Source organism: Mus pahari, chromosome 8 (genome assembly GCF_900095145.1).
Source record: "Mus pahari chromosome 8, PAHARI_EIJ_v1.1, whole genome shotgun sequence".
NCBI classification, from domain to species: Eukaryota; Metazoa; Chordata; class Mammalia; order Rodentia; family Muridae; genus Mus; species Mus pahari.
Window position 1 is genome coordinate 65,311,700 of NC_034597.1, and position 14,392 is coordinate 65,326,091.

Sequence of the window (14,392 nt, forward strand, 5' to 3'; positions counted from 1 at the left end):
AAAACCTTTCCAGTATTTAATTATACCATGCAATATAAATATAAAACAATCAATATATATTTAAACTGTTATTTCGAAAATGCTGTTAGGGTAGTTTGAAATGCCAAGTCGGCCTGTTTAGCAAATCACAAAGGGAAAGACCACTGCCCTGCAAAATTCTCAAGAAAAATGTGTGCTTCTTTACGTGGGTCACTATGGCTACTCTATTCTCTGGATGCATGAGGCCTGTCTTATACCACAAATGGCCCAAGGTTGCTTGAAAGGACTCTAACACTTACACATGAAACTGGAAATGGGGGTGAAAAAAAAAACAAACTAGCCATTCTACATTTTAAAAACCAAAGCCTACAGATCTTAACCTTAAGATACAAGAGCAGGCAGGCACACAGAAAATTGATAACTCTTAACATGTTTCAGCTTGATACAGGTATTCAATCAAGAACAGCAAGTTTGAGATAGGATCTGGATGACGTGTGTGTATGTGTGTGTGTGTATACACATACATAGACACAGCTTAGGCTGGCCTCAAATCTGTGACCCTCTTAACCCTGTCTCCCAAGTGCCAGGATCACAGGTGCATAATGCTACACCCAGCTTGAAGAGAACAATTTTTTTGTTTTTTTTTTGTTTGTTTGTTTGTTTTTCGAGACAGGGTTTCTCTGTATAGCCCTGGCTGTCCTGGAACTCACTTTGTAGACCAGGCTGGCCTCCAACTCAGAAATCCGCCTGCCTCTGCCTCCCAAGTGCTGGGATTAAAGACGTGCGCCACCACGCCTGGCTTGAAGAGAACAATTTTTAAAATGTGATAGTTTTTACAATAGAGTTTGCTATAGCTGTGCTAAGCATAAAATCCAGTACAGATCCTATTTAGAAGCATCCACACATGTACTCCGGGAGCACTGATTACTCATGAGGAGAGGGATTAGAGATTCCCCACAGCATCCATTTTTGGTATGCCATTGTTTTCTCAAACGCCAAGTCATGAATGTGAATCTCGGGAATGAAGCATACGGATCCTGACGTCAGGTTATCTGGGCAGTTGTAGCGAAGGGCATTCTACACAGCCTCTTTCGGGAAGGAAGGCATTCACTCACCCGTCTTCCACATGCTGGTGTAAATGGGGCCTCTCTATGGTGGGGAGGTAAAGGGAGTCAGTTGTCTTAATCTGGCACGCTTGCGTGCTCAGATACTTAAATATGTGGACTTTTCCTTTCGTGCAAATCTGCGGAGAGATCAGTAATGCGATTTATTTCTCAGTGACAAAACAAGATGTAAGTTCCAGGTCCCTGATCACGCAGCTTAACCTTCAGAATGTCACGGTAAGTAACCCCTTAACAATGGTCACTAAATACACAAGAACTCTTAGGACTGTCTCCTCCACGTTCCAAATTGGGCAGAAAATCCTGCTCAAGAAATCCCTAACCTTTTGAAACTACTAAATTCTGACAGAAACATATTTAAGTGAAAAGAGTATAAAATTTATTTAAAAAAAAAATCGGACAGCATTGGTAATAAGCCCAACTACAAAAGATGGAAGAAAACACAATTATCTTCAAGTTCACAGACAGCAACTAAGAGTTTAAAAAATAATCATCGATTTAATAAGTCATTACGTTATTTAAGAAGAAAATAAACTGTACAATATTTTCATTTGTACTGTGTAGTGTTCTCATAGTTTGATCTGTGTCTCAAAAATATCAATAATCATATTTTAAGATGTTTAAATTCCATTTTCCCAGCGTATGTTCAAATAAGGAGCATGAAACCCCCCTTTGTAGGCTATACAGTCTATGACAAGCTTCAAATGTGTCACTGAGTGGTACTTTATCAGACCTGAAACTCCGCCCTTGGACGGTTCAGAACGATGACAGGGATGTGAGAACAGATGTGACAGCGCCACAGGCAACTTATCAGTCAGATTTACTGAATGTCTCACTGAGTGTTTGGGTGGGGAAGGGGGTTCTGACTGCATCCCACCATGCCTAGCACAGCCTCCAGTGTGCAGAGAGAATCAGAGCCGGGGCTCCGTGGAGAGTCACTTGTGCCACTACTCCGCAACCCTGGCCTTTGCTCTAGGCAAATCCTCACCTGCGCTGGAGGGGACTGCAGAGGGTTGTTCTCGAGCAGGAGCACCTGCAGCTGCTTCATCTCCCGGAAGCAGATGGGGATCACCAGCACCTTGTTGCAGGAAAAGTCAAACTTTACCAAGGGGAGATCTACTAGCTCTGAAAGAAGAGAGAAATGGGAGGGACATTTAAAAAAAAAAAAAAAAAGGCTCAGAAAATGACAGGATCAAGTGTCTACACACTCAAAAGTTAACTCTCTATGTATCTAGACATACTCAGACTACTCAGGCTAGCAGAACCAAAAGTGAGCCGTGTTACTGTACGAAATTCATGGCATGCATGCATATAAAGAATCTCCCTGAATGGGAGAACGTCTCCCTGGGCACCCACTCATTACAAACTGTACTGGAAACACCTGCCATTCATAAGATCTAAAGAGCCCGTTTTTCTTCCAGCAAAGGAATCGCAACGAGCCACGCCACGGGGAGCATGTTCTAACGCCACTCGGAGCATGTTCTAACTATATCCCATTTTTCTGAAGCACTGGCTGGTTATGGATGATACGCTATACAGAAAAACCTTTATCTAGTCAATGTTCGTGAGCTGGCACAGGACCAGAATGAGTTTCAGTAAATATGCTCCCGATTCTGTCAGAGGTCGTCATTGCTACCCTCCTACCCTCCGATACATACTCAGTGTTATCTAATTTAGGATTTTCCAAAAGGACCCGTAATTCCTATCTGGCTGGGCTTCGTCCCATTGCCTTTGAAGCGGCTCACAGCTCAACTCCCAGGAGAGGGTGTCGCATTCAGCCTGAGGTTCCCACCCAGCGGCACAGTAAACACTCAGTAATTTCAAGCATTCCAACCAACGCTGGCAGCTGCTAGGCACGAAGTCAAACATAACCCATAGAGTGAAGCCAGGCTGAGGCACGCCAGAGCCTAGGGTGACACTGGCAGATCTCTGGGCTGGCTGGGTGGTGACTACAGTGGGGTCACTTCAGAACAGTGCTCTGCACTTTTGGTATGGCAGCTGTTAAAGGCCAAAATATAGTGGTTTCAAATACTTCTGGCCTAAAAGTGGAAGAGAGCCAGAAACTAGATTGGGAGAGGACCTGAAGGAGAGGTCGGGAGTCTTTAAGAAGCAGTAGCAGTCCCTTCTCCTTGTCTGCATGGCTGAGGCTTTTGATCAACTCTGCAGTGCTATTTTAGCCCTGCCAGCACCACTCCCTTGTGGTGAGTGCTCCTTCTTCTCAGAACACAAGGCCCTGGGAATGGTAGGGGCTTTCCGTGTTTCATATCTCAGTGTATTACATGGTCTTACAGAGCAGAGGTAATTTTGAGACCAAAATTCTAGAAGGAAGAAGAACACCCAACTCCCTGGTCTCATATAGTAAAGTCCATGTCAGGCTCTATAGAACAGACCCAGGAAGTGTTATTTCAAACCAGATACAGATGTCGAGGAATCTCTATTTCCACTTTGACGGAACAGCTCAAGTCCCCTCTGGGGGCAACCATGTGTCTCACACTTTACTCCTAAAGGTTGTTTTGATGAAGGGCTGTGGGCACAGGGAGGAGTTATGGGGGCAACTGTGCATAGTGGAGGTGAAAGTTATGAGAGTGAACAGAAAGAAAAGGAGGTATTTCTATCTCTGGGATAAACGCCATGACCAATATCAACCCGATGAGGAGAGGGTTTATTTCAGAATACAGCTTATAGTCCATCGTAAGTGTAAGTTGGGGCAGAGACTGATAGAGAGACCATGGAGGGGTGCTGCTTACTGGCTTGCTCCCCGTGGCTTGCCCAGCCTGCTTTCTTATAGCACCTAGGACCACATGCCCAGGGATGAAACCACCCAGAGTAGGCTGAAGCCCCTTCACATCAAACATTCATCAAGAAAATGCCCCCACAGACTTGCCTACAAGTTAATCGGGTGGAGGCTCTCTTCCCAGATGGTCTAGCTTGTGTCAACTTGACAAAACAAACAAACAAAAATAAACAACAACAAAACCTAATCAATCGGTATGGTTAGGATTTTCCTGTTACAGTTTACAGACCAGCTAAAAAGGTTGGGGATTCCCAGGGCAGGATGACTTCAAAGTTCGGCTGTCTCAACAATGTTAAAATAGAATGAGACCCTGTGTCTTGTGGGCTTGTGTGGTTCCTTTGCTACAAGAAAAGGGGCTTTTTAGACAATAGCTACTACAAAGCAAGTGTTCCCAGAAACTCTTTACCAACTAAAATGAAGACTCTAAATTATGGCTAGCAGACTGGCTACTCAGGGGAGTAGAGAATTTGCAGGTAAGCAGATAAAGGATCCTTTTGACGATGGCCACTTCCTTGCCCTTTGGTTCCAACGTGTAGTGTAGGGGAAGACTGCAGTTTCACAGCAGTGATGCCTTGGAGGGAATGACAGACTTGCAAGGCTAACCCACAAAAGGTCAAGGGGCAGAGCAGGTAACGAAGAAAACAAGCCAAGAAGGGTGGGAGAAGGAAGAGGAGAAGCAGGAGCCAACAGGAAGGAGTCCAACAGGAGGAGGAAGAACAGGAAAAGGAAGGGAAACAAGAGGAAAAACAGCACAGAAGCAGGAAGAAGAAGGGGAATGAGGAAGAAGAAGAGAAGATGGAAGCCGAGGAGGAGGAACTCCACATTCCTCTTTCCAGTCAAGAGAGGCAAGGAATAACGACTTCAGTCCCCTGCCCTCCTGTCCTAAAAGAGCAGAGTATGGCTTCCTTATCACATCAGCTGTAGTAAAACCACACAGAACTGACTGGGGTAACTGGGTTGAAAGATTCTATTTTTTTTCCCCTCCTCAAATTGAAAACATATGAGGAGACATTTCCCCAAGAGAACAAATGTAAGTAAATAAGGAAGGTCACTCATGGTGACCGGGTTCCATCAACTCCATCAACACTTGTCAACAGAGCTCTCTCGTCTGAAGCAGAAAGAAACATGATATTCTGGGTTTTTTTATTATTATTATTTTGTTTTGTTTTGTTTTTAAATAAAAATGTCATTCACAGTAAACTTACGTTTTACCTTTGGGTATATTTTAAAATATCAAAGCTGAGGATACATAGTTATGAAAGGGAGAGTAAGTTTTAACTGATCTTTATAGGGAAAAGAGTGTTCTTAAGATGGGAGGGAAGCACTGAGAAAAACAGAAACGTAGGCCCTGCAGGTGCTCTCTCCTCCCGTGCCACACTGTGACCATACAAGGATGTTATAGGTTTTCCCTTTAGAAATGGGGTCAATCATTTACGGCATTTCCACAATGACTATCGCAGGCACTCAAATGCAGCGGGGTCTTCTTAAGGTTGTGTTTTACAGATGTGCTGTGAGTTAAAATTTTGCTTGTAGTTATCGTTAGTATTATTTGGTGTTATTATAGTTAGGGAAAATGGTTTTATGCACTCAAAAGAAATGAGACTGTGCAGCGACAAATGGAAAAAATAAATCTCCTTCTATGAGCTCATTCAGATAAGGCAATGACTCCCACACAGAGGTATTTTCTAATTCTTCTTTGAATGTAAGCCAGTGTGAGTAAGGTGAGAAACAGGGACGGATACCCGAGCCCTCTACCATCCATCATGGTGCATTTTACAAAGCTCCTCCGCTCGAGTTTGGGAGCTGTTTCCATGTCTGGAACAAGCAGTAACAGGATGGCAAAAACCAGGCAGCTTTCAAACTGCCACTAATAAATGCCAAGTGAACCACCAGGTGCCAACTGCTTCCAAGTGTGAGCTTTCACACTGAGATGTCTTTCAAAAGACTCATGGAAATCTAGCTACTGGAGAAGCTTCCTACATGTGTCTATGCATATACACAGAGTTAAAAGGGAATTAGTTACTTTATAACTTCTAATGGGGCAACATTGTTCCTATACTAGACACCAAAGGATAACAAAACAAAACAAAAGCCCAATGCTAAAGAATGGGTTACTTCTTCTGGAGTTGTTGGCCAGTAAGGGCCCACCGGTCCTCAAACATTGCCAATGCTCTTGGTTACTCTCCAGAACTTGACGGTTGAGACCCTGCTTCTGAAGATGCCACATATGTGAGTCATGGAACATAGCGAAATGGAGCTGGTGCTGCCGACCTGGAAGTGTCAGCCCACCGGCTAGCATTCACAGAGCTTGAAAGTGCTCTGCAAACTACCAGGGCAAGCAAGTGATCATCAGTCATACCCAGTTCTGAACCCTGAGCGATCCAACACAGACCTGCCTGGCAAGGCATGCCCACTGGTGTGATGGTGGCCCAATCAATCATCACACAGGTAACAAAGCACGTCCTGACTGGATTTAAGTCAACCCCACAAGATGGAAACTGTACCTAGCACCATTAGGGATGGCTCGTTAGGTAATAGGCCCTAAGGGAGAATCTACTACTATCCTGTTAAAAATGGCATTGTATTAAACTGACTCCAAGTAACTTATTGTTATGTCCACAGTTCAGTACATCTCTCAGCTCTCATCTGAGAAGCAGTGGATGAGCTGCAAACGGCCAAGGCCAAGAGAAGGAGAGACTCNATATATATATATATATATATATATATATATATATATATACCATCCATCCCACCCTCTCATCCCAAGGCTTGGGGATCACTGAGGAAGAGAGGATGAGAAAGAGCAGAAGGACCCAGACGGTAGAGAACTCTAAGGAAACAGTGGCGTCTGGATACAGCAGAGCCATTCAACGTATGAACCTGCAGCAGTTGTGACAGCACACATGGGATGGATGCAAGGCAAGTCTCAACGTGAACATGGAAATTGTCCACGAAAGCCTATTCCCTGCCAGGGAGTTACTATAGCAACTGTTAGCTGCTAGGGGAGAGACAGAGACAGAGAGACAGAGACAGACAGAGAGACAGAGAGAGAGATAGAGAGACAGAGACAGGCAGAGATAGAGACAGAGAGACAGAGACAGACAGAGAGACAGAGACAGACAGAGAGAGACACACAGAGAGAAAGAGACAGAGAGAGAGAGAGACAGAGAATTTTCTCTAAGAGTATAGCCCCTGGTGACTTGGCCATGCTTCTATGGAAGGCCACACATCCAAGAATACTTGGGTAGCATAAATTGGTCTTGAGTTAAACAACCACAAAAACGATGAATAGGACACAATGGTGGCTGGGCAGGGGGTCAGGGTTGGCTTTGGTCAGAATTAGGGAAAGGGAGTAATATGATCCAGGCACGTTATATGAAATTCTCAAAGAACTAATACAAATTTTTAAAGTAGATTTTGGAAATCAACATAATCTCCGGAAAGTAGAGTACATTTTAAAAGAAGTACCTGGCACTCTGCTTCCCACCTACTCATTGTGTGTGTGTGTGTGTGGTGATGGTTAGCTCTGATTATCTTCCCTAGGTTAGTTAATATGGGAAGATGCAGCCCACTGTGGGCAGCACCATTCACTATAGAGGTAATCCCCATGAGAGTGGAGAAACACAAGCAAACAGGCGTGATGCATTGAGTGTGGGCGTGACCAGCTCCCTCAAGTTTCTCCCACCTTGACTTCCCCACATGACAGACTGGAACTATGAGCTAAAAATAATCCCTGTTCCCTGAGCTGCTTTTTATCAGGGTGTTTTATCATATAGAAATGAACTCTGTGTGTCTGTGTGTGTCTGTGTGTGTCTGTGTGTGTGTGTGTCTCTGTGTGTGTGTGCACGTTATCTACGTACATGTATGTACATGTGGAAGGCAGAGTTGGCCATCAGGCGTCTTTCTCTATTGCTCTTTTGATCTAGTTTGTTTCAATGTTTGAGACAGGATTTCCACTCTAAGTCTCCCTTCCATTTTGTGATTTAAAAACAAACAAACAACAACAACAATAAAAAAAACCCTGGCAAAAAAGCAACTGAGAGGAAAACTTAGGGAGGAGAGCGTTTACTTATCTTGCAGTCACACAGTCCACTGTTAAAAGAGGTGAAGGTAAGAACTGAAGCAGAAACTATGGAGGAAGACAGCTTGCTACTCTGCCCTCTGCCTTTCACTGCCTTTCTTATACAGACCAGGACCACCTGCATAGGGATGGAGCCACCCACAGTGGGCTGGACTCTCCTACCGCAATCAGCAAGCAAGGCAATCTCTCACATACATGCCCACAAATCAACCTGATAAAGACAACTCCTTCTTCAAGTGATTCTGGGCTGTGTCATGTTGATAGGTAACTAGGCCAGCCTCTCACTGACTTGTAGCCCACAGATTTGGCCAGGCTGGCTGGCCTGCTCCTGAGGTCCCTTCATCTCCACACCTCCTCAGTGCTAGGGTTACAGGTACATTCTGCCACACTCACCCTGGCTTTTATATGAATGTCAGGGATTCAAACATAATTCCACGCTTATGAAGCAAGGACTTTACATACCAAACTATTCCTCCAGACCCCTTAAGCACTTCCAGCTTTGAAGTAAATGTCTTTATGCTTAAACCCTAGTGCTCTGGGCGGACTGATGACCATCTGAGAGCCACGGAGAAACGCCTTGGAATGGACAACCCAGAATGGAGAAAGAGAAACTTTCTTGTCATCCATCTGAGCTACCCTCTCTGTGGTCCATTGAATGGCAGCCCTAGAAAACTAATGTATGTCCCACTAAAAGGTTGTGTTGCTCTAGCCTCAATTCAAACTACAAGTTGACCATCACTGTTCTGATATCTGTCAGTGAGATTATTATTAATTATTATTATTAACTATTAATTATTAATAACAGCCAATTTACACATACACACAAGACCCACCACCCCTCATAAAAGTGAACCCAGAAGGTGCTGTCTTCTGCTCTCTTCCCCCTGCCCTCCTTTCTTACCTGGTGGTAAAACCTTAAGGTAATTTCTCCGGACATTCAGTTCCCGCAGAGACTTCAGCTGGCCAATCTGCTGGGGCAAGGCCGTGATCTCATTGCAGCTCACATCCTGCAGTAAAAGGGGGGGGGGTGCGAGAGGGGGAGTCAGACAGGAATAACAAGTGCCTTTTTACCCAAGAATTACATGTGAATTCTCCTCAAAGAACTTAAATGCTTGGGCAACTCCATACCATACTTTTATAATGGTCTCTGGGTCCCAATCAGTTGGGGCTCAACAGTGAAGAAAAGGGGGTTTGTTTCTCAAGGTCCTTTGAGGGCACAGAAGATATTAACGGCACTTGCTAGCAGTTTCTGTCACTTTGGATTTTCAGGTGCTTGGACCCTTACTCAGTTCCCACCACAATCTTACAAGGCAGCATTACTAGCTCACAACAGTCACAGCTCAGGAAAAAGCAGCTTTTGTGGTTCCCCAGCAAGCAGGTGCCAGTTGACATTAGGAAGGAATTACCAGCCACCTTTCGGAAAGAAGGTTACACAACGTCCCTATCATACCACGCTCTTACACAGAGAAACACCAGCACACCAACTGGATGTACCATTTATTCCAAATGGACTTGCTATCACATGGCCGACAGCTACGGCTGATGGCTGCATATGCATTTGTTGAGCAAGTCTGTGAGGTATGAGGAGTCTGTCATCTTCGCTTTGAAATTGCAGCCCCCCCACTAACCCTAGATTAGAACCAGCTCCTACCACATAAAACACAGCCCGTCCTTATCCTATAGACACTCATTATCTCCCCCACATCTTTCCTTCAGCTCTGGTAAGTAGGCAGGGCTCTGCTTTTCTCTCACACTCTAGAACCTCCTGCAGTCTGTGGTGTGCTCCTCTTGGAAGGACTGCTGCACAGAACACTCTCTGGCGGGCTCTGTCATCCACCTGCCTGCCTGCCTGCCTGCCTGCCTGTCTGTCTGTCTGTCTGTCTGTCTGTCTGTCTACCTCATCTCCGCCACTCCCACCTCCTCACGTTCATCCTTGACAGACAGAGCAAGCTATCCTAGTGCAGATTTCATTCTGTTGTTCATCAGCGTAAGCCTTCAGCAAGGCCCAGGCTCTGTGAGGATGTCTGTTGGTTCCTCCAGGGCCGCTCTCTTCAGGCTTCCTCCCCTGCTTGATAAGTAAGGTCTGGCACTGTCCTCCTGGCCTGCTACTCATCGGTCATGGTTCAACCCAAGCTTAAAATTTCCCCTTTGCAACCATTCCCATGATCCTCTCCTGCTCTGATCAACACCTGGGAATGGGTGTTTTCCTTCCCCCTTTGCAGCAGGGTGTACCTGTAATTCACTTGCTCCCTTCTCCTTCTCCTGTAAAGCTGGAAGTTCCTAGGTGAGAGGACCCACATTCTTGCCATCCCCCAACAGAGTTCCAAATATCAGGCAGGAATAAAATGTCTAATGTTCTCTGATGTAGACACCCCACAATATGATGACCCCTTGTACCTTGCTTCTGGGACCCCAGAATGGTTTAACATGCCAGTCAAACTCCATGCATGCCCCACTTGCTATTATAGAACCGAAGACAGATCCAGGCTCTAAGCTATGCCAGGGGAGTGACATACCAAGCAGGGGGGGAGGTGGGCTGATTGAGTGTGGAGACTGAATGTGCACTGGGTTACGACACAGCCCAGTTAACCCAGGAACCTGCAAAGCCACCTTTCACTGCAGAGGTCACCAAGGCCTTCCTCAAAACTCTACTTTCCTTCAGACTAGATGAATGCATCACTAACCAATCGATCCCTTGATCGACTCCAACCCTACAACCAGGATCCCTGTTAGACCAGGCTACCTCAGTCAGCCATCCTCATCCCCTAGCTTTGCCCTCAGGTGAACCCCAATGGACACTATTTCACAAAGGCACACTATCACCTCTGGCACCAGCGTGTAAGACTGTAGTCCATCCAAAGGGTGTGCGTGGAGTGGCTGACATATTACACTCTCCTAGCTTCACCTGTCTGAGGAGGGAAGGAGGCTGAGAAAGGTTAGAGTCATAGGGTTTTCAGGAGTACAACCTTGGCTGTTGCCCTGTCCTGATCCAAACAAAACAAAACTAAACTAAAACCAAAAACAAAACACATACACCTCTTAATATTTAAAACAAAAATCACAAAACAGCTACAAATGACCACCAGTACATCTGCAGAAACAGAAATACACAAGAACATAAAATCAGAATTAGGTGGTGGCCTAATTCTGATCATCCACAGAGTCTAAAAGCAAATCTTTCCAGCGAGAGCTGGATCTTTCCATGCCTTAACTAAGTTATGAATCAGCGCCTGGCCCACTCCACTGTGGTTCACAATAGCCCTCACAAGCATGGAAGCCAGGCCAGCCTGAGGCCAGTGTCACATGAGATCATGCTACGGCCCTCCAGACTCCAGATCAGACCCAGCCCAGGACTGACAGTGTCAAAGTGGAGACACGGTTGGGGGGGAAGAATCTACAGGGGTTATTTTCTGTCTGAGGAGAAGACTCTTGTCATTTAAGTACAAATTAAATTTCTGTAAATCTCATAAGCAACCACATGGGAAAGCTTATCGTTGCTTGTGGAGACTCATCTCAAGTGTGCATCAACCATTTCCACAGCTTTGAAAGACATAATATGATTTTTTTTCTTTAAAAAAAAAATGAGAAAAGGAAAGATAAAGGATAATCTATATATTTAGGCAACGCACTTGCAGAATGGCCTCTCCTGAAATCAAACGTGTGTGTGTGTGTGTGTGTGTGTGTGTGTTGTCCCCAGTTAATGGTAGCATCATTAGGCATATTCTGGACCCCATAGCCAAGACGATTCTTCCCAACACAAACCCCCAACACCATGGCCTTAACCAACAAACCCAACTCCTGCAGGCTGTGTTTAAGCACATGCGGTAACATCAGCATGTACTTACTACACACCAGACAATGCTGTATCTGATAGGCGCCCAAGCTTTCCATCTAAGAAACAGGACACCTATGGACAAACGCAAGTCCAGAGGCCTGTTCGGATTGTGAAGAGTTACCTGACAAGAGTCAGTTACGTTAATAATACTCTATGTTCCTATTAGTCGTGTGCCCCCCAATATAATAGGTGTAATATAATAATAATAAAAATAGGAGTAGATTTCCCAAGCAAATCTATTACATAAAGGAGAGACAGAATATACAGCATTGTATATTCAATGTGGTAAAAACAGGGCAAATACTATTTCCCAGGAGTCTCTGAACCTAACCAAATCTTAAAGAGGTTATGAGTTTCATCATAAAAATAAACCCCATGGGTACTTATGTCTAATTAGTGGAAGGAGTAGTGTGAAAAAGCAATAATTATCTCCATGTCTGGGGAGGTTTCTGTCTTGAAAATGCACAAGCAGTATTTCTAGAATGGTCTCATTCTCTAGAAGATTTCTGTACAAAATTAGTCTAAATAAGTCATAGGGCTTTTTAAAAGATTATTCTGAAAAGATAATAATTAAAAATATAAATTTTAAAGCAAATAGCAATCAATGCCGTACATGTCTGCAACTAGTGAAGAGTATCAGATTGCAAACTCCACATTAGATTACCTACTAGAATATTCAAATTAATTCTTTTCTGAATTTTCTGTTAGTCCCAACCTACTATGTCTTCAAGAATAACTCACCTAAGCTTCATTGAATCACTGTGCAGTCAACATTATAACATCACAATTGTACATCACAAGAATCATGAGAAACGATTAAAAATATTCGCTGACTGAATTGTTCCTAATAGAAAAGTGTACCTAATTATAACAATTTAAATACTCAAATATAAGCTTTTTATGGGCTCACTAACGCAACTTTATTGTTTAGATCCTAACAATGACTTAAATCACACTCAGTTACGGACCGAGTGGTATAATACCAGCAGAAGAATGTCCATAAGAAAATTAGGTCTTTAGGTAATTGGTGCAAAAGCAAATTATCAATAGTCTCCAACCGGCATGGAACCAGAGCCCTCTGTAGAAATGCCTTTTGCGTGTCTCACCATACAGCTTGAGGCAAGTGTCTTACTCTCTGTGTGCTCACATAACCCAGAGGGATGAGACCAGAGTGACGAATTGGTCACCTGACCAAAGTCTCCCGCTGCAGAGCCTGAGTTCAATCCCTGCCTCCTGGAAACCACAAGGTGGGTGGAGGGGCCTCATTCCAGCAAAGGAGAGGGCTCATTCCCGAAAGCTTCCTAACCTGCATTCAATCAATCAATAAATAAAGCACACAGATAGATAGATAGATAGATAGATAGATAGATAGATAGATAGATAGATAGATACATCACACATACATATAAATAAATACAGTACATATACATATAAATAAGTTAATAAATAGAGTATGAAATATTTCTAGTTTCTAATTTCTATATCAGGAAGATCCACTGACTACCCAAGAAGTTAATGAAAATATTAAGTGGTACTCGGTAATGTTAATTTTCATTTCTTGGTAATAAAACAACCCTCAATACCTACTATAGTCAGAACTTGGAAAAAGGAGAAAAAAACGTATATTAGCATAAGCTTGACCCCTTCAAAGCAGCAGCCTTTGATGTGACGTACAATCTCCTCATGCCCTTGCCTCTCCATTGTGAACCTGGGCCTCAGACCTCTCCACATCCCACAAGCACAGGCTCCACTCCCTGTCCTTGATACTAAAGGCAGAAATGGAAGCCACAGAGAGGCCCTGAGTAACTCCCGGATTTCCACAGAAACCAGAAAGGTCAAAGGCATTACCAGAGACCACTAATGGACAAATGATTACAGAAGACGGGCTGGCACACAATCCCACACCTACCACAGAGACGCTAGGTAGAAAATCATGGCGGGGAGGACTCTCTTCGGAAGCTTGTCATTCGGCTCTTAGCTCAAAACCCCCACACAGCCAAACAGTGGCTGGAAAGTAAATAAAAACCCTATGTGTCTGGTTAGAGCCTAAAACGCACCTTCCTACCAGCATGCTTGGACCCAGCCTGGTGGGTTTTCTGCTATGAAGGCAGGCTCCTAAGTCAGGCCCTCTGTTCTTCTGCATGGCAGATGGGGATGCTCAGCCAGGGAGGACATGAGAGAAAGCAAACAAGGCCAGCGAGGCCAGCAACCCACTCAGTGCACAGCACCAATGTGGAACTCCTGGGTCCTTGGCAAAGGTCTCATCTATAAAAGGACCCGACTTTACTGAGCTGTTAGCATGCCAGTCTTCATAGCTGCTAGTCAACTATGACATGTGGCCTTGACAAAGCGCCTCTCACCAGACACACCTCATCTGTCAGAAGGATCGTACCGAAAAGAACCACATTTCCAGAGATGGCTCAGTCAGTGGAACCCTTGTAGGAGCATTGAATTTGTATCTCCAGCAACTATGTTAAAAAGCTGGGAACAGCCGGGCCTGGTGGCGCAGGCCTTTAATCCCAGCACTCGGGAGGCAGAGGCAGGCGGATTTCTGAGTTCGAGGCCAGCCTGGTCTACCAAGT

At 44.5% G+C, this 14,392-nt stretch overlaps 1 protein-coding gene across 4 annotated transcripts in view; it reads right to left on the reverse strand.

The window, feature by feature from the left end:
- The window catches only part of Lrch1 (leucine rich repeats and calponin homology domain containing 1), a 179,513-nt gene that overhangs the window by 55,922 nt on the left and 109,199 nt on the right, over positions 1–14,392 (reverse strand). For all 4 annotated transcript variants that reach the window (XM_021203346.2, XM_029541474.1, XM_021203345.2 and 1 more), the window contains exons 4-6: positions 8,877–8,982; positions 2,089–2,225; positions 1,095–1,222 (exon numbers count right to left, since the gene is read on the reverse strand). In XM_021203346.2, coding sequence (XP_021059005.1) covers positions 1,095–1,222; positions 2,089–2,225; positions 8,877–8,982 — 371 coding nt within the window. The remainder of the gene's footprint in view (positions 1–1,094; positions 1,223–2,088; positions 2,226–8,876; positions 8,983–14,392) is intronic.